This window comes from Elaeis guineensis, chromosome 3, assembly GCF_000442705.2.
Source record: "Elaeis guineensis isolate ETL-2024a chromosome 3, EG11, whole genome shotgun sequence".
Lineage (NCBI taxonomy): Eukaryota > Viridiplantae > Streptophyta > Magnoliopsida > Arecales > Arecaceae > Elaeis > Elaeis guineensis.
The window spans coordinates 87,193,070-87,212,038 of NC_025995.2; the positions used below are offsets into that span (position 1 = coordinate 87,193,070).

Below are 18,969 nucleotides of genomic sequence, written 5' to 3' on the forward strand. Positions count from 1 at the left end.
ATTGAGGTTGTTATCTAGCCTCTGACTCTTATTCTAAACTTCTCGTAGCGGCATTCTATCTTCCAAACTTGTTGTTTGAGATCAACTACTCGACGAGGTCTCTCGAGACATGACGAGTAGCTGGAGTCAATTCTCCACTAGAAGATGGTAGGGTATGTCGGCACCGATCCTCTCCTTTGGGGCTCTATGCCGAGAGGAGATCACCAGCAATGGGAGTGAAGTGGTGCAAGTCCAAAGGGGCTAGTTTGAACTTTTGGGGTGAGATCAATGGTTGTGTTGAAATAGAGCCACCTGAAGAATGGGCTTCCATTATTGTTACTGTTTCATCGCTTGTTGGAGCTACTATACAATAATGGTCATTGCCTCGATTTGTTGGACTAGGGCATCGAATTATTGTGGATCTGCTATCACGAAGGGCTATGTGGGCTCTACTGCTACTGATGGACAAGCATCTCTTTGACTTCATCGAAATGATTGGTGGTGTGAAATAGTCGAGTTGTTCTACACCCTCATTCTCATCATCTCTCAAAATAGGGTAAGATCTTCTTCTAGCCAATTTGCTGATGCAAGACCCCAAGCTAGTGTAGAGGTTGCTCTCCTACTGATCTGGAGTTCATCAGCGGTCCGAGGATGGGTTCGCCTTGAGAAACTTGAACGGAAGCCATACTCACTGAAAATTTTTTGATAGGGACCTTCGATGATTAAGTCAGTCAAACTTAAGAATAATAAGGAAAAAGAATAAGAGAGAGTGCATGCTTATGCTTGTAGAAAAGAATTTATCTAAGAGTTTCTTTTTTCCTCTTTATATAGAAGGGGGTAGCTGTGCGTTATCTTTAACTTCGATAATGGAAGCAGAGAATCAATGTCTACATCATAAGGATCACGTATTATTGGCTATAAGCATTAACTATATGATTTTAGCTCACATGCCTGAGATTAAAAGAAATTGCCAATATTCTAGGATTTTATTGGGGCAATCTTTCTTCTTTAATGACTTGATGGCTTGGAGTTCATCTTGTGTCCTCAATATGATCCCAACCTCAGGGTTGTATATGTCGAGCTTAGGGTTGGATTATAGCTGATGGTGGGGAATCATTTTGGAGGGATAGTTGGATTGTTTAGGCTTCTCTTTCAATGTCTAAAGAGGTCCTTTGACATTGATGTGGTTTTTCTATAAGTCATCGGTATAGATCCGCAGTAAGTGTTTGATGATAACCTGAGTAGAGAGGTCAAGGTCGAATGGTTAATTCCCCCAACAACAAATAGCTTTACCAATTTTTTAAAATGCCCCCCTTACTCTCAAGATAAGTTGGTTATTTATTTAAATAATCTACAAATCAAAGTGAAATAAGCCAAGCAAGTGAAAATCCTAACTTTTGGGTGCAAGTGATTAATTAACAATTTTTTACACTAATAGCTCATTATATTAAAATCTATTATTATAAGGATAATATATGGTTTTGGAAATATGAGATCAGGTATTCTTATTATTTAACTATGATATTTGTTCTTGGAATTGTGCTACATATTATTCAAAGAACCACTAATTTATATTATTATCATGCCACTAAAATAATCTCTAAGATTTCTTTAAGGGGGCATTTTGTTCATGATCGTAATCGGAATTAAAATCAGAATGAATTGAAACAAAAATCAGAATAGATTGAAATGGGAATCGAAATGGTCATATTCCCTTATATATTAAGTTCATTACTTGAATTAGAATCATGATCAAAATGGGATTTGGAATACTGGAAGAGAGTTATCGTTGAGAAGGTATTTGGTTGGAGGGAGTTGGGGTCTAGAATCAGAATGGAAATGGATGATTCCTTCCAACCATTTGGTTGGGAAAGTCTCATTCTGATTTGATTTCAAGATAAAAAGGGAATGGCCCAATCTACCTAAAACTCAATTCCTACTCTCTCTTGGGGATTCAAATTTTTATTCCGATTCCGATTTTAATCACGAACCAAATGCTTCAGGAGATTTGACTATTCTAATTCCAATTACAATGCATTTCATTTTCATTCCGATTCTAATTCTATTAAAAACCAAACACCCTTAAGTTTTGGAGGATTGGATATTTCAATTTTCTCGAAATCCAAGCGAGAACAAGACTCTTCTAACCAAATGGCCAGAATGGAAGTTTGGAATGGGTCACTCGTTCCCATTTTCATTCTATAACTCAACTCTCCCTAACCAAGTATGCCTAAATGTATATATTTTTTTTTTCCCTTCCCCTTTTACCTCTTTTTAAAGGATTCTAAGCAAATGAAGTGCAAAATAACAGGGAGCTAATAAGTTTGAGGTTTTAAAGGCTAAAATGTTGGGGAGGATTGGTTTGGGCGCTGCTTAATGTTTGGTGGGCTGGGAACACTGGCCTAGGATAATTAGGGGCCAGTCAGGCTAAGGTCCACTAATTTCGGCCTGCGCAAACCATTGTCGGAGCCGAGTTCGGCCCGGGGCACTGCCTTCCCACCTTACAAAATGACCCGGAACGGGAAACCCCTTGAGGTGTTCGGCGATCTTGGAACCGGGTTCTCCCTTCTTCACCAGGTGAGCGCTCTTCTCTCTCTCTTTCTCTCTCTCTCCTGCGGCGGAGCCTGGCTAGGGTTTTATGGTTCTTCTCCTTGATTTCATCGTTTAGGATAGAAATCTCGAATTTAAATAGGGCGATTCCGCTTGCTTTCTTAGCAGCGATGTATTCCCCCAGCTTGGGGGAAATTTTGTTCTGCTCTTGCCTGTTCGAGCAAGATCTAGGTAAAGTTTGCCCTTTTTAGGGGACTATGCGCGCCTTGAACGTCGAACTCGCAATTTTCTGCAAGAAAAGTTGGTTTTTATTTTTGGGTTCCGTCTAGCGTGCGTTGGCGGCAAGGAAGTTGGCATTGGAAAGACTAGACCATACACAGAAGTACAAGAGGCATTCGGATTCAGAGGGTTATGGGTAGTTTTGAACTCGTTAGAGATGTTTTTTAGGACCCTTTGTCAAAGTCAGGTGATCGCGTTTGTTCGACAGGAGGATTGAGGTTGGGCCAGGAATGATTCCAAATTTATGTATTTTAAGTTAAAAAAGTTATGCTTATTATAGGATATATTTATTTTAATGTTTGATGTTACATAAAGAGACTTTTGTTGCTTTGATTTGTTAGAAAATTTCTGGGAGATCAGGTTAAGCTCCCTTTTATTCTGGTTGGTGTATTTGCTTTTTTCAATCCATATATCTCTTCTTCTTCTTCATCGGAGTTTTTCTCTCGTTTTAACGCCTGTCAATAATAAACTCAAGCAACAATGATGTCTCCTTCTGGATTACTTTGGTGAATGGAAATCTTATAGAATTTTATTGTCACCAGGGTAATTTGTTTATTCTATAGTCATACTAGGTAAGGAAAGCTCCTTAAACTTGCAGTAATTGGAGCAACAAACCCCCTACCCTTCTCTTACTGTTGAAAATAAATCCTGCAAAGTCTAGTTGTTCTTCCATTGTTTAGCCTTGATCTAACAGTCGAAATCTGAAATAACATGTTTTTAGCTTAAGCCAGTTTTCCTCATGTAGCATCTTCAGTGGTTTGAGGGCCCATTAAATGGAAGGATTTTAATTATTCAGTTGTTAGATTTCATCATCCCACTAGATGAATTGACTTGTAAAATTATTAGATGAGGCCTTGCCCCTAGTTGAAGGTAATTGGGAATCTTGTAGTTAACTAGCATTTAGATCCCTCCAGGGCCTTTCTAGCCTTTCAGAAGACCAATTATGTTTCACATGGTTAGGTTCAAAAATTTCTTTTAGCGACTATTGTTTGTCATTTATGACAACTGTGTGGGACACACACCTTAGATTGACAATTCTTGCTATTACTATACAAGAAAGGGTGGAGAAGTAGATTTGAATATTTTGAAGTGTTCTTACAATAGGGTGGGTGAAATGGAGAACATTGGTGCTAGATGCATACTAGGAGCTCACTAGCATATCACATTAAATAGTAGCTACAATAGCTATGTGATAGATGCTGCAGTTTTAGGGTTTGGAGAAAGTACTATTCTAGAGATGAAAATAATGATGTTGAGATGGATGAGTGGTACAATTAGGAAGAACATAGTTTAAACTCAAGCATTTGGAGGTAGTATCTAGGTGCACTGACAAAGTACATGGTATACAGGTTGATATTGTTCGGGTTTGTCTGACAGACTAATGGAGGCACTTCTGCAAGGAGTTAAAAGGCCTTGTCTTATGGTTATTACAGAGTTGGTTCAGGAGGTAACAGGAGCTTCCTCTGTCAAGTTACTAGGTTTTTGGTAGAATTAAATAGAGGAAGTGGTTCTAGATATTAATATCAAGTTGTTGGCTCTTGACTTGTGGTAATGTACTGTTTGAAAGAGAGAGGAACTTATTAGTAGTAGTGATATCTGTGTGGTGAGATAAAATAAAGTATGTGCATTCCTAGTGCTTCTGTTTTATATGTCATCTTTTTTGGTGACTTTCACACAATACAAAGCTCATGTTATTTTTAGTTGTTATTTTTGGATGTATTACTGTGTTTATTTCCATGTAAGTGAACAGCCCGAATTGCAATTCTGCCAGAAGTGGTCATTGTCAGATGTTTGTTTGCATGTAACTCAGTCTGAAGTAAGGAACTTAAATTCTTAGTTCAGAAAAAACACCAAACATGACTCTGGCTTTGAGGGCTCCATGACCAAGTTCTTCTGTGTGGGTGAGTGGGACACTTAATGCTTCTTTAGTGCCCTCCCACTCTTTCCTCTGTTATAATGAACTATTTAAATATTTTCTTAAAAATAATTCTCTTTAGTGATAATCTAATTAAAAAAATTAATGCCAAAAACTGTGCTTCTTATGCAATGGCATTCCTCCAGATAGAAACAAAACTCTGTTTCTCATAACTCAATTTCTTGGAACTAGGTTTAGACACTTCCAACACTTTCTTAAAGATAAAGACAACTTTAGCTTGCTTTTATTTTGATCTTTATCACCTTATTTTTAATATCTATTTACTTCTTCATTCCTTTCATCTATTCTCCCCATCTCCTGTATTCTTGGTTGGCCCCTTTACACGTTAACTGGCACAAGACATAAATGCTAGGGAACCAGTTGTAGGTTGATACTGTTTCACCTATTTGTTTCAAAATCTTGCCAAACCATCTAGGATTCTTCTATTGAGTTGTTCTCGATTAGCCAGTTCCATACTGATGAAACATGCTTGCCTGCTGCTGTTAGTTGATTGAACCTGCATAGTGATTGAATGGTGAAGTTGATGTTTGTTTCTCATGTTTGGTAGGAGATTTTTTTTCTCTATGATAGGCCAAAATGTATTATTAATCAATGCCTAGGTAAGAACCTTTAGATATCTCACTAGATCTTTTGTTACTTTAGGCTACTAGCGATCTCGCGTATTAAACTTAAATTCTTGTTGGTGTTTGGTAATAGGGCATCTGTTACCATTGGTTTTATAATGCACATAAAAAAAAAATGAAATGTTCCTAACATACCTTCCTTACCCATCATCTCATTGTTGTTGGTAGGTATGAACTAAGCCTGAACTTGCTAAGGCCTTCTTTCATTTATTTCCACAATTTTGTTGCAGTAATTTATGTACCTCAAGATCTAACTTTTAGATTGTTGCTTTACACATCCTTCAGACCAGCATTTATTTATTTGCGAATGAGTCGAAAAGGTTGTGACTGATTTATAAGGTATAAATCCTGATCCCTATTGACGGGCCAAGTTTAACAGAAGAATGGTTTTTCTTGGAGCCACAATCATCATTCTTGCTATGGTATAGAATAACATTATCTGTGCTCTATATTAAGTCCAGTGCATGCTTGCTAAAATTTAGTTAATGAGTTTGAACTCATTTGCCCTTTGCCACAGTTATCACCTTGCTTCATCAACAGTAACCTGTATGAACCTTTTTCCCACTCCAGAACTGCATGCTACTATATCATGATTGTTGACAGTGCTCTTTGTCTTACTGTCTGAATGACAAAAAAAAAAGTTTGAACTTTATCTATTCTTAAATGCATGATAAAATAATGAATATTTTTAGTGGTAAAAGATATTTTTTTTTCTTGAAAAAAAGCTGTATTCATTCATTTTCCTTGTTATTTTCAGATTATTGATTATTCACAGAAAAATAAATGATGTTTATTTGGATGTTAGAACTTATCTGATATGCTTCAGTACTAACAGGTTTGAATGCAAAACTTCATCATTTGGTAATAGTTATTTCATCCTGCGCCTATGATATTGCACCAAATTCAAAGTAGATTGTTAGGATTGACCAGATTTGGTACTGAAAATTATATTGCTTTCTTTTGAAGTAAAGTTGAAACCTTCTTATGCATCTGCTCATGCATAACAATCAATTTTTGATGCCTTGTAGGTATTTTTCCCCAATCTCATCCTCTCACTAAAATATAGCAATATTAGGTGATTCAAGTTAGATGTTAGAGGCTTGAGACTACTTGGTGGTTTTAAGATCACTAATAGCTGATCCATGTTTCCAAATGCAAAGTGACTTGAAGGATATACTTTTGATTCTGGTGGCTGTAAATTAAAGGTAAGGTTGTGAGTTTTAAAATGTTATACGGTTTCTTGATGCCTTTGTTGGGTAGACTTGGTTTCAGAAGTTTGACATCTGACTTGAGGATGGTGCCTCTGGTTGTCTTAGTTAAGCATTATTCTTGATATAAAAGTCCACCTTCCTGTTGAGGTGGTTTACTGTTCTTTATCCAAACTCACTGAAGTTATTGGTTGCTCTCTTTTTCAATTCCGTTAGTTTAATGGGTGAAGATAAGCTTTCAGTCCACTCTGTATGGTAGTTACATTGGATAATCTTATGACAAAAACATCACCTTTTGTTTAATGGTTAGCAGAGGAAAATCTCTAGCTGTTTGTTGATGTGATCCTAGGATGAGAATTATAGTCCATGTCTGATATGAATTCATTTCTAACTAATACTAAAATGAACAAGAGAGAAAAATGATGGAAAATAAAGGAGATACAACAAGAAATGGTTAATTTATTTTGTAGAAATTCTTTGAGCCCTTAGCATGTAAGGGTTAAGTAACCATATCTGTATTTGGATTTAAGGAGACTGTCTATGAACTGAATATATGAGTATATACAAATTACCGTCAATTAAGGAAAGGCTATGAGTGTGTCTCTAGTTTCTTCTAGCCATGAATTTGATCAGTCCTGATGAACTATTTCCCTTTACCAACCCCACTTCTTACTTTTCGTTCATAGTAGATCCTAAATGATTTATGCAATAAGCTGACACATTCAGCAACTAGATAATAAGGCTTTATATTTATTGTTCTTTTGGATCCCTGCAACTAGATTGATCAAATTTGATGTCCTAATGATGTAAGCAAACAAATTGCTATAATAGAATTTTCATGAAAAAAATTTAAAATGGAGTTGGAAAATATTGTTTCAGCTGGCACAAAGTATTTAAATAATTTTCAGTGGAATAGAAACAGGAACACAGACCATTTTATAATGAAAAACAAACTAGCAGAATTTGAAGTTAAATTATAACATGGTGGATGAACCATGGATGTACCTTCACCACATTGTGTTATCATCATGTTTGGTGAAAACTTAATCAGAGATTTCCATGGTATTACTAAGGTCAGCAACATTTGCATGTGTGAAGTCTTTAAGTAATGAAAACACTGCAGAAGAGTCAGATTAGTGTGGCAGAAAAAAATGTAGAGGTGAAAGCATAGTGAATCTGAGAGGACAGAAAAGAACAATCAGAAACAACCTAGGAGTTGCTTAATAAAAGACAAGGCAATGAAGAGAAGGAAAGCATCCAAAACTCAAATAGAAATTTAAAAGAGGTAAGTAGAGTCTGAGAAAACATAGATGGGAGATGTAAGAGAGGGTCCAGAATAGATTTTGCATTATATGTAGGAATCCTAGATTTAAACAAAATTAGAAGTTGTTTGGTTACAGTTGTGTCTAGTATGTTTTCATCTTTTATCTTTCTTAGTCTTAAACCTAAATCTTACTTTGTCCCTGTAGTTTTGATTGAAAATATTTGCCTCCATAAGTCCTATTTTTCTGATTCTATTACATAGTTCTGCATAATAAATGGTTTGGTACAATTTGGTGGACTTTTGGGTATATGTATAGTCACTAAACTGGCTACTCTGATCGTTTGATGCTGCTAGAATTCCATAATTTGCCTTCTTTGGATGTGATGGTGAACTTGTGCATGTTTAATTTATCTTTGGGCATTGTTGCCCCCACATGGTGGACAGTTAGGCTGATGCTTGGGTTAGAATATGTTCAAACATGTGTCATAAGACTGAGAACTTGTGTTAAAAATCAGTGATGTATTATTCTTTCCTTTATTTTTGTGGCGTCCAGAATAGTTGGATTGGATGAAAACAACTTGAGTTTGTCTGGACTAGTATTTGGCAGAACTAAATGGAAACTGTTTTGCATGAAATGACCGTGTCTAATGAGAACCATGGTAAATTGATAATTTGAGTGGTGTCTGGTTTATTGTGGTTCTGTTAGACAAGGCAGATGCACACCTCTGAAGCAGGCTCTTGAGCAATATTTTAGATCTTTAGCTGATATAGGTTGATTGTAAAGAATCACTCTTTTCATTATCGTATGGAAAGACACAGTGACATATGGAGACCTTTCAAGGTTAGATGATTATTTTGAACGAAACTGTATCTGTGCATGTTTCTAAGGGCACAAACATCATCACAAGATACTGATTTCAAGTATCCTTGTAATGGCTTTATGTAATTTTTTGTAAATCTAGTCTTACTATTGTGAAACTAATAATTTGATGTTTAAACAAAATGATTTGAGGTTTTTGCATGGCATCAAGTGCATATTTTCAGTTTTGTAGGAAAAAGATTAATATTTACATAATTGGGAGATCATATCATCAGGTCTTCTGGTAGAAGTTAATGGTGGGGCCTAGTTGATGGTGTTGCAGTATTTCCCCCTTCCAATAGGTGATTCCCATCACTACCAACATGATGCTGCTTTAACTTACTATTTCATAAAATTACTGGCTAGAACATTCTTTATCTGGTAACATACATAAATTATGAAACCTTTATGTTGTATGTCATATTTGGAAAATGGAAGGGGTGGAGCCAGCAATATGTTTTCTACTCCTTTCACTTAACATTACTGCCATTATTCGTGATATTAGGTGGCTTGATAGTGCATGTATGCCCCATGTAAGTGTTGAATTGCATGCATGCCCCATGTAAGTGTTGAATTAAGGGGCATTTTATTTGAACTTGACAAGGCCACTTGACATTCGACAGTGTGAATAATAGCAAAAAACAAATTGCAAGTGTTCAAAAGAGTTAATATTTGAGTATAAGAGGAAATTTCAATCTTTCATTTCATTTACTTGTTATCATGGCTCATAAACTTTTTGCATTGTCATATATCATTGTTTTTATTAGTTCCATTGTACCTATTGCTGTTTAGGGTTCTACTGGATTACTTATTGTTGTGTACATTAGTATTTTAACTCTGTTTTCTTACTGGGTGTTTTAAAGCATGACCATAACAGTATTTTCTGGATTTGGGTACATATCTGATGCATGAACTGGATAAGATTTGGTCTCCTTTCTTGAATCTCATAAATGTTTAGCCATGTTATCTTCTAGTGACAAATTTTCTTGTTTTCATCTTGTAGAATTGATTTGTTGGTAGCAGCAATGTCTTCAGCAATGCAAGCATCATATCTTCCTGCTACCACAGATTCAATAGCACAGGCCCTAGAGGCAAAAGATCCTTCTGAGTCTATTTCTATTCTCTACCGTGTTCTTGAAAACCCTGCATCTTCCCCAGAAGCATTGCGTATTAAAGAACAGGCAATTTCAAATCTCACCGAACTACTCACACAAGAAAAGAAAGCTGAAGAGTTGAGAACTCTTCTGACCCAACTCAGACCCTTCTTCTCTTTAATTCCCAAGGCAAAAACTGCAAAAATTGTGAGAGGGATCATAGATGCAGTTGCCAAGATACCAGGAACCTCTGATCTGCAAATCTCTCTCTGCAAGGAGATGGTGGAATGGACCCGTGCAGAGAAGCGTACATTTCTCAGGCAACGAGTTGAGGCAAGGCTTGCAGCTCTCTTAATGGAAAACAAAGAATATTCCGAAGCTCTAACTCTTCTTACTGGCCTGATCAAGGAGGTTAGAAGATTGGATGATAAACTTCTTCTAGTGGACATTGACCTTTTAGAAAGCAAGCTTCATTTTTCACTGAGAAATTTGCCGAAAGCCAAAGCTGCATTAACTGCTGCAAGAACAGCTGCTAATGCCATTTACGTTCCTCCGGCACAGCAGGGAACAATAGATCTTCAGAGTGGGATACTTCATGCAGAAGAGAAGGATTATAAAACTGCATACAGTTACTTCTTTGAAGCATTTGAAGCTTTCAATGCACTTGAGGATCCTCGAGCAGTTTTTAGCCTTAAATACATGCTGCTGTGCAAGATAATGGTTAACCAGGCTGATGATGTTGCAGGCATTATCTCTTCCAAGGCTGGTTTGCATTATGTGGGTCCTGATTTGGATGCTATGAAAGCTGTTGCTGATGCACACTCCAAACGATCATTAAAACTCTTTGAAACTGCTCTTCGAGATTACAGGTCTCAGTTGGAGGAAGACCCAATTGTTCACAGACATCTATCATCTTTATATGATACACTTTTGGAGCAGAATCTATGCAGGTTGATCGAGCCTTACTCAAGGGTGGAGATTGCACATGTTGCAGAGATGATTGAGTTGCCTGTGGATCATGTGGAGAAGAAGCTTTCTCAGATGATACTTGATAAGAAGTTTGCAGGGACTCTTGATCAGGGTGCTGGTTGCCTTATCATCTTTGAAGATCCAAAGTCTGATGCTATTTTTCCCGCAACACTCGAAACAATTGCCAACATTGGCAAGGTCGTGGACAGCCTTTATGTGAGGTCAGCTCGGATCATGGCCTAAGCTTTGGTGTTTCACTCTTTCTATGACCACTTTGTCTTTCAGGCTTTCTTTGTTAGTGCATGAAATGCTAATGGATGATTGATATTTGGTTTCTTTTAGTTTCTCCTTGTTTTGTTTCGTAACAATGTCTCATTATGTTCTCTCAAAGATGGTTTTCCTTTATGTCTGTGATGAGCTGTGAAATGCAAACTCTAGATGTATGAACTGAGAATGACTTCTGAAATTGGTCTGCTGTAGGAACCAAACACAGTTAGGTTCTTTTATGGAGCTAGTTTCTGTGGTTTATATGGGGGTTGCTATTTGTTTGCCGCATGCTTGTCAGAGGAGTGGCACTTTGTTGGGTTGTGTTGGTTCCATTTATCTGCTTAGAGGATGGTTGTACGGATGTTATGAATCAATTTCATGAGAATGCATTAGTTACCTGGTTAATTGGTTCATTTGTTTTAGATTCAGGTTCATAATTTGTAGTTTGCTCTTGATGAGTTGGATTTACTTGTGGTATATTAACAATCTATTTATAAATTTGTTTGATTTAATTTTGCTTTAACATTCAGTAACTCTGCCGATATTCATCACTACGTGAGAGATAATAACTTTAAAAACATTTTGATTACCCAAAAAGAAACTTCAAAACATTTTAGAAGAGATGGTAGTAGGAAGGGCAAGGGGAGTTAGCACATAAATCGTTTATATGAGATTACTATGCTGTAAAGTGGACCCGTATTACCTAAAAAATAAGGAGATTACTTTGACAATATATGATTAGTTATGGCTGCCAAAAAAGGAAAAAAAGAAGAGAGAGAGAGAGAGTATCAAATGTCAGCGTCTGAACACCGGGAATTTGAAGCCTCGTCCGATCTCTGAGGTAGCTCCCCTCTCCTCGGCATCGTCGTTTTTTTTTTTTTTTTTTTTTTTTTGGTAAAGAAGATGAAAAGCTATACTATTAAAGTGAAAAGAGTGCTGTACAAGTAGTTACAGAGATGAACCAACAGAGGAAGACAGACCATAGAATAGATACAACTACAGGAATACACAAGAAAACCAAGTATTAATACAAAAGTTGTATGAAGACCCAAAAATAGCAAACTATTTAGCTTGAACCTGTGCGCTAGAATTTGAAACAGAGGAATGTCAATATATGTTTTGAAATGGACCTGTCTCATCTGCATGATACTGAAGTTTGAAGCTGCAGAAGATATATAACAGGATGTTTCTTCATTAAGCAGTATGTGATGTGAACAATCAACATAAAATCCATGGATCAATAAAGAAGACCTGAAGTAGTGAAAACCCTCTTCTTTATAAAAGTCTGTAAGTTCATTACAATCCCAATAACACCTGTAAATGTTAGCTACACTGACTATAAACACAGAAAACTGTAAATGTTAGCTACACTGACTATAAACATAGAAAACTGCTGCCAAATAAACTGAGTATTCCCCCGGAAATGCTCACAGCGCCAAATAACACAGCAAGCATCTAAGCAAATGATTAGCATCTGATAAAAATACCCAGTTAAACCTATCTAATATATGAAGTACCACGAGCATCTGATTGCAAAATATTAGATAACTGATTGGGCAAAACATCATGATGGTCAGAAGATAAGGAAACAGAACCTGAATTAAAAGCTAACCAATCAGCAGCCTGGTTAGCCTCTCGATGGACATGAGAAATTTTCCAAGGATGCAATATCATATGGGTTTTCCATGCAAAGAGATCACTGATCAAAGGCCAAGCAGGGTTCTTGGGAGGCTGAAGATGCGTGATCCAGCCAATAACTAGGCTAGAATCCCCCTCAATCCACAAATGTTCAGCATTTAAAGAAAAAACAGCCTCATGAACCCCCATCCAAAGTCCTACCAATTCAGCATAAGGTACAGAAACATTAAACAACTGGCGGCTAGCAGCTCTAATGAGCATACCTTGATAATCCCTGATCATATATGCAGCTGCAGCACCATCTGCTTTTACTGCCCCATCAAAGTTAATCTTCAAAACTCCAAAGGGAGGGGACTGCTAAGCAACAGAAATAGAGGTTAAGCACCTCTGATTTGCAGGATAAGGACAGTTCCAATACCTTAGAGGAGGAGAAGATGTCGAGTTATAATTCAACACAACATACTGGAGCACCAACTGATAGGGTCAGTATAAATACCTTCAAAAACTCTAGCATTATGGGCTTTCCATTATAGCCAGGCTAGATAAACACAAGCTGCCTGATGCCTCTTTTCACCCAGAGTATTAGAAACCATTTCAAAACTCCTTGGCATCATTGTTGCCAGATTGGAATCATCGAGGCACTTGTGGCTGTACAGCCGGTCATACTCTCCAATGATGATGCAAACGCTGGGGAGAATCTCACTGACCTCCTTGCATCCCTGCCCCATCGTCGACGATGAGCATGTGGTCTCATTGACAGAGATCTTGGCGAGCTTGTTGTTATTGCCGGTGATGTTCTTTTTTTTTTTCTCGATGGGATCCTAGATCGGATTAGAATTAATTCGGTTTGAGAGGTGTTTGGTTGAAGGGAGTTGGGGCCTAAAATAGAAATGAGAATGCATGACTTTAATTTCAATCATTTGGTTTGAGGATTATCTCATTTAGATTCTGATTCTGAGGTGAAATGGATATGACTTAATCTCTATAAAATCAAATTCCAATTCTCTTCTAAGGATTCAAATTTTCTTTTAATTTCAATTTCGATTTCAATCACAAACTAAATGTTTTCAAAGAAATAACCATTCTATTCCGGATTCAAACTATTATGGATCTCCACCTCAGCCTTGGCTAGTTACATCCTCGATACCATCCGACAATACTGGAAGGTCGGATTTAATTGAGCATGGTAGATGTCTATAGCTGACCTAAAGGCGCCAAGTGCACGTTCAAGAACTAGAATGGGTCCACATGAAACAATGGACAGCAGTTTGGTTCTCGGCTTTTGCCAAGGTAATCACCTTGGATATTGACGAGGTACTTTTAGGTTAGCCCTAGGTGACCTACAGCTGAAAGTGTTCTTTGTTGAAAGGATCCGCCTTTCTTGCAAATTAGAAAAATTCAGATAAGGAAGAATATCTCCGCGATAAGATCATGCCCCAAACGGAAATAATCCTCCGCGAGTATACTTTACATGCAATATGTGGGATCCAACTAGACTTCTAGGTATGTATGACTCTAATTCTTCCTCTATAAATAGAGAAGCGTGGGGGCTCCAAGATAAGTTTTTAAATCCACTTTTTTTTTCTTATTGTTCTTCATCTCCTAATTTGAATGTTGAAGGATCCTCGTCGAAAAAATCTCTGACAGAATTTTTTTTTTTTGTAGGTTTTCAAGCTGGAGCTCAGACATCATTTTCGAACAACTTTGTCACCTCGGCTATCTGACTTGATCTCAAGTGCAGAAGCTGGGCGCAACACGAACCAAACATTCTTTTAATTCTAGTTAAGTCAAAACCGAAGGAGATGGAGGTCATCGAGGTGACAGGATTGAGAAGGGAGGCATATTGAAGCACCACAGTATCTCTCACCTTGGGAGACTAGGGCTTCTCGGGTCTTTTGTCCTTGCAGCGGTTAAGAAGCTTACCAACTGCACTATCCACTGCTATCCGAAAAAAAAAAACCTACACCATCCTAGTGTTGGGCCGTGCCCCCTCTCTTCTCGCGTTAACTTAGCCTCTAGACCGGATTGGATTTGGTCCGGCTAGGGCGATTAGACTCGATGGATGGGTCAGATGGGTTGGAGTTAGGGGTGACCCGACCATGGGGTCTCTCAGTCACCAGCGTCACTTCAATTAGAGACTCCACTGCCATCGTATTTATCGATGGACGGCAGTGGCAAAGGAGCAGTGGCGGCTAGGCGGGGAATGTTTCATTCTCTTTGACATCTTTCTATTTGAATAATAGATAGAGATAGATTAAGAGAGAGACAAAAAGAGGAAGAATGGAGAGTGAAAGAGGTACCCAGCAATGGTTGTAGTATTGAGAGGCAGAGGTCATAGCTAGGGAGTGGGGAAGAGGTGGAGGATAAAATAGGAACCAGATGGCTTTCCTTCTAAGCTTCAGGCGTCGCAGGTGGAAGCTAATTCAAATGGAACTGAATTGGTCTGGGAGGGTTTGCTTGTCACGGTTCAGAACATAATGGATTGTGCCAAAATTAAATCACAGTCGGGTCTTCACTCAGGATGTGCAAACAATACACCGTATCCGATGGGTTAGAGTTGGGAATTTAGTTTGTCAATGATAAGAAGAAATTAATGAAAGAAAATATTTTTTTCTTCCATATTTGAATTATTCTAGGGAGTAAGGGCGAAAGTGGTTTGGATGATATTTGCTCAGATATAATTTCATACTTAAACCTATGTGGATATGGATACAATTCGAACATCAGATATATCCATAAAAAAATAGATACAGATATGGACAAATAATTATCTGATTTATATTTAATTTTATTTTTAATCCTCTTTAATTTATATGTCAATAATAATTTTTTAAAAAATAAAATAAATTATAATAATATATTATTTACTTAATTTATTTTTTATATAATGAAATACTGAATAGTGATATTAATATTAATATTATAATATTTATACTATATATATAATATTTAATATTATTTTTGTATCTATATTAATAAATTTATTATATTAAAATATTAATATTATATTAATATAATATTAACATATATAAGTTAATACCAAAATTATTATGATCTAATATTATATTATAATATATTAATATTATATTTATATCAATATAAATATAATATTATTATTTATATAAAGTTTAGGAGCAGAAAGATATGATCTTATATTTTTTAAAGGTCTAATAAGTATTGTATGCAGTTTTTTCAAAAAAATAGATGTTTAACTAAACATAAACCACTCTATAATAAGTCACTTTTTTATAATCAACCAAATATATTAAAATCCTATTTTCAAAAAATAATTTTTCAGAAAATAACTTTTTAAAAATTACTTCAAAAATTCTTCCCGCAAACCGAAGACAAATATCAATACATCAATAAAACCAGACTTGTTTGACATATTGAATAAAATACCATCTTTGTATATATCTTAGCCATATAATCAACATTTGTACTTGGACTCTAATTCTGCAAAAAAAAAAAAAAAGGATCAAAGTAAATCAACAGAACCCATTAAAACTCAAAGACAAGTGAATTGATATTTATACGAAACACTGCACCTAGAGATAGGAGGACATGAACTGGGTGTTGAACTGAGTGGATTGCTTAACAATAAGTGAAGAACCCTTAATAAGAAAACTTTGATTGTTTCAGATAACTGTATCTTGTTTTTAAAATCTCAGAAAATTGGGAAAATGAAGTCTTGGTTGGTTGGCCATTTCGAAACACATTCATCTCCCAATAAAAGCAAAAGAATAATATGCTAACATAAGTTCCACAGTAACCTGACAAGAATGAACTGCTGCAGCAAACAGAACTGAGAACTTCAATAGTACATAGGCAGAAAAAAGTTCATGAAGATGGAACAGCCAGTCCTCCAGGAGAAAATACTGAAGCCACTCACGCCGATACCTGTTCAAAAATGAGACTGCTCAAACATGCTTCGACACAGTTGTGGAACACTGCATATGGTTACTTAAGCTCAGATTTGCATCCATGTAAGAAACAGTATAATACAATGAGGTATAAAATTGAACCAATGACAATACAAAATCCATGTTGGCATCCCTTCCTTGAAGTATACATCAAGCAAAGCAAAACAGCATGAGAAGCTGTTTGAAAAAACAGGAGTTGGCATGCCAACATGACTGAAAATATACAAGATGTTAACAAGCCTGTGGTCTCTGAAATTGCACAACTCAAGTGCACAATGATCTTGGATAGATTTCATCTCGCATGACTGTTGAAGCTTTCTTATGCTGATGCAGGAAACTGGCAAATGATTTCAGTCAGTTGCCAGATGACAAAATCAATGGGATCTGCAGACTGCCATTATCTGTAACACATACAAAATCTAAAGAAATGTGCTTGCTTGTATCTATATTTTACCAACAACATTCTGCATGGAGCTCTTCTTCACAACTCCTCTCGAACACAACTCACTTAGCAAATCTAAGGCCTCCTTAGACATCCCTTCATAAGCCATACCTTCAATAAGAATAGTGTAGGTCGATTCATTGGGCATACACCCCTTCGACACCATATAAGCAAAGAAATCAATAGCACGATCCGTCTGCCGGGATTTGCAGAGTCCCAAAATAACCGAATTATAAATTATTGCATTTGGTCTGATCCCCAATTTTTCCAGTTCATTAAATATCCTGATTGCCTCATTGATCTTACCCTCTCTACTGAGACCAGCAACAAGTGATGAATAAGTTATAATATCAGGACGGAGACCCTTTCCGACCATCTCCTTCAAAAGCTCCAAAGCCTTTTCAGTATTCCCAGCTTTTGAAAGCCCATCAATGACAGTGTTATAAGTAATCAGGACAGGAGTACAGCCCTTGCTCCCAAGCTCATGAAGCATGTCAACAGCAACATCAACCTTCCCATCCTTGCACAGAGCAGTGAGCAAAGTGTTGTATGTCACAATGTCCGGGTAACATCCCCTTGAAACCATTACATCCAAATACTCGATAGCTCTCTCCATCTTCTTCTCCTTACAAAATCCATGCAGCAATGGATTGTAACTCAAAGAATTTGGTGTGCACCCATGCTCCGGCATCTTCTCCAACACATCAATTGCGCGCCCCAACAACCCTTTCCGGCACAAGAAATTGATCAGAATATTAAAAGTCACCACACTCGGGGAGCAACCCTTCCGAACCATGTCGGCCAACAGCTTCTCAGCATCCATCCACCGCCCTGTGCTGCACATACTTCTCAAAATAATATTGTGGCTTATGACATTCGGATTACACCCGTAAGATGGCATATTGTTCAAGAACTTGATCGCCTCATCCAATCTCCCTTCCTTGCAAATCCCATTGATCAAAACATTAAAAGTAACCACATCGGGCGTGCAACCTTTTGCCCTCATCTCGTCCAAAAGCTTCATCGCCTGCCCAACACCACTATCCTTGCACGTAGCCTCGATTAAAATAGTGTAAGTGAAGACATCAGGGGTGCAGCCTCTCTGGAGCATACCGTCAAGCACCTCAAGTGCTTTCTTAAGCTTCCCTCTCTCGCACAAACTCTGGAAGATGGTGTTATAGGTGACGACATCAGGGGGGACGCTCATCCGGTTGACAAGACGAAGGGCGTTGTCGGTCTCGCCGGACTTGCAGTACCCGCCGATCATGACATTGTAGGTAATGACGTCGAGGGAGGCGCCGGAATTCTCGACGATGGCAAGCACCCGGGCGGCCTTCTTGGTCTTGCTGGCACGACAGAAGCCGCGAATGAGGCTGGTGCAGGGGATTACGTCGGGAACAGCGCCCCGGATCGCCATTCTCTCGAGAAAAGCGAGGCCTTTCTCCAATTCCCCGCTCCGGACGAGGCGGCGGAGTTCGTCGTTGCTTTTGAAGGCGTCGAAGTCGTCGCATGGCCCCCCATTGGTGAATCGCTCGTTCCAGGTTCTGGAAACCGCGGCGCCGCCGCCGGAGATGGCGGAGATAGCTCCGACTCGGGGTTTTCTCCGGGTGGGGCTGGTGGTTTTGGGGCGGGATTCGAGGCCGAGGAAAGAACTGAGGGAAGGGGTAGAGGGAATTGAGATAGGATAGAGGAGAACCCTAACCCTAGAATTCAGTGGGAATGTGGTTTGGAGGGGATTTGGGGGCGCCAACACATCCATTCTATAGGGAGGGGGAGCTCACTCTTTGTGTTCTGCTCTCTTGTGGTGGAAGTTTTGTCGATAGGCGAAACCTAGGATAACGTTGGATACGAGTGGGAGAGGAGTTGAGAGGGGGAGGTGGGGTTTAGGGTTTTGGAGTGAAACAAGAGAGGGGAGTCTGGGTGGTGGGGAACAACGAA

General features: G+C 37.9%; 2 protein-coding genes across 4 annotated transcripts; one reads left to right on the top strand and one right to left on the bottom strand.

The window, feature by feature from the left end:
* Positions 1–2,426: 2,426 nt before the first annotated feature.
* Positions 2,427–11,291, top strand: LOC105041809 (26S proteasome non-ATPase regulatory subunit 11 homolog). 3 transcript variants are annotated; one of them, XM_010918840.4, is made up of 3 exons: positions 2,434–2,556; positions 6,396–6,572; positions 9,702–11,291. In XM_010918840.4, the coding sequence occupies exon 3, from the start codon at positions 9,724–9,726 to the stop codon at positions 11,002–11,004; it is 1,281 nt and encodes a 426-aa protein (XP_010917142.1). In that variant the 5' UTR covers positions 2,434–2,556; positions 6,396–6,572; positions 9,702–9,723; the 3' UTR covers positions 11,005–11,291. The 3 variants fall into 3 exon arrangements, with proteins under 3 accessions (XP_010917140.1, XP_010917142.1, XP_073110008.1); XM_010918838.4 differs by lacking the exon at positions 6,396–6,572 and having other exon boundaries at positions 2,427–2,556; XM_073253907.1 differs by lacking the exons at positions 2,434–2,556; positions 6,396–6,572 and adding an exon at positions 8,878–9,000.
* A 5,374-nt stretch (positions 11,292–16,665) lies between these two features.
* Positions 16,666–18,962, bottom strand: LOC105041810 (uncharacterized). The gene has a single exon (XM_010918841.4). The coding sequence runs from the start codon at positions 18,788–18,790 to the stop codon at positions 17,033–17,035; it is 1,758 nt and encodes a 585-aa protein (XP_010917143.1). The 5' UTR covers positions 18,791–18,962; the 3' UTR covers positions 16,666–17,032.
* Positions 18,963–18,969: the final 7 nt, after the last annotated feature.

Bases quoted from the DNA above. Each gene is read 5' to 3' on its own strand.
- LOC105041810 (XM_010918841.4), bottom strand. From the start codon at position 18,790: ATGGATGTGTTGGCGCCCCCAAATCCCCTCCAAACCACATTCCCACTG.
- LOC105041809 (XM_010918838.4), top strand. From the start codon at position 9,724: ATGTCTTCAGCAATGCAAGCATCATATCTTCCTGCTACCACAGATTCA.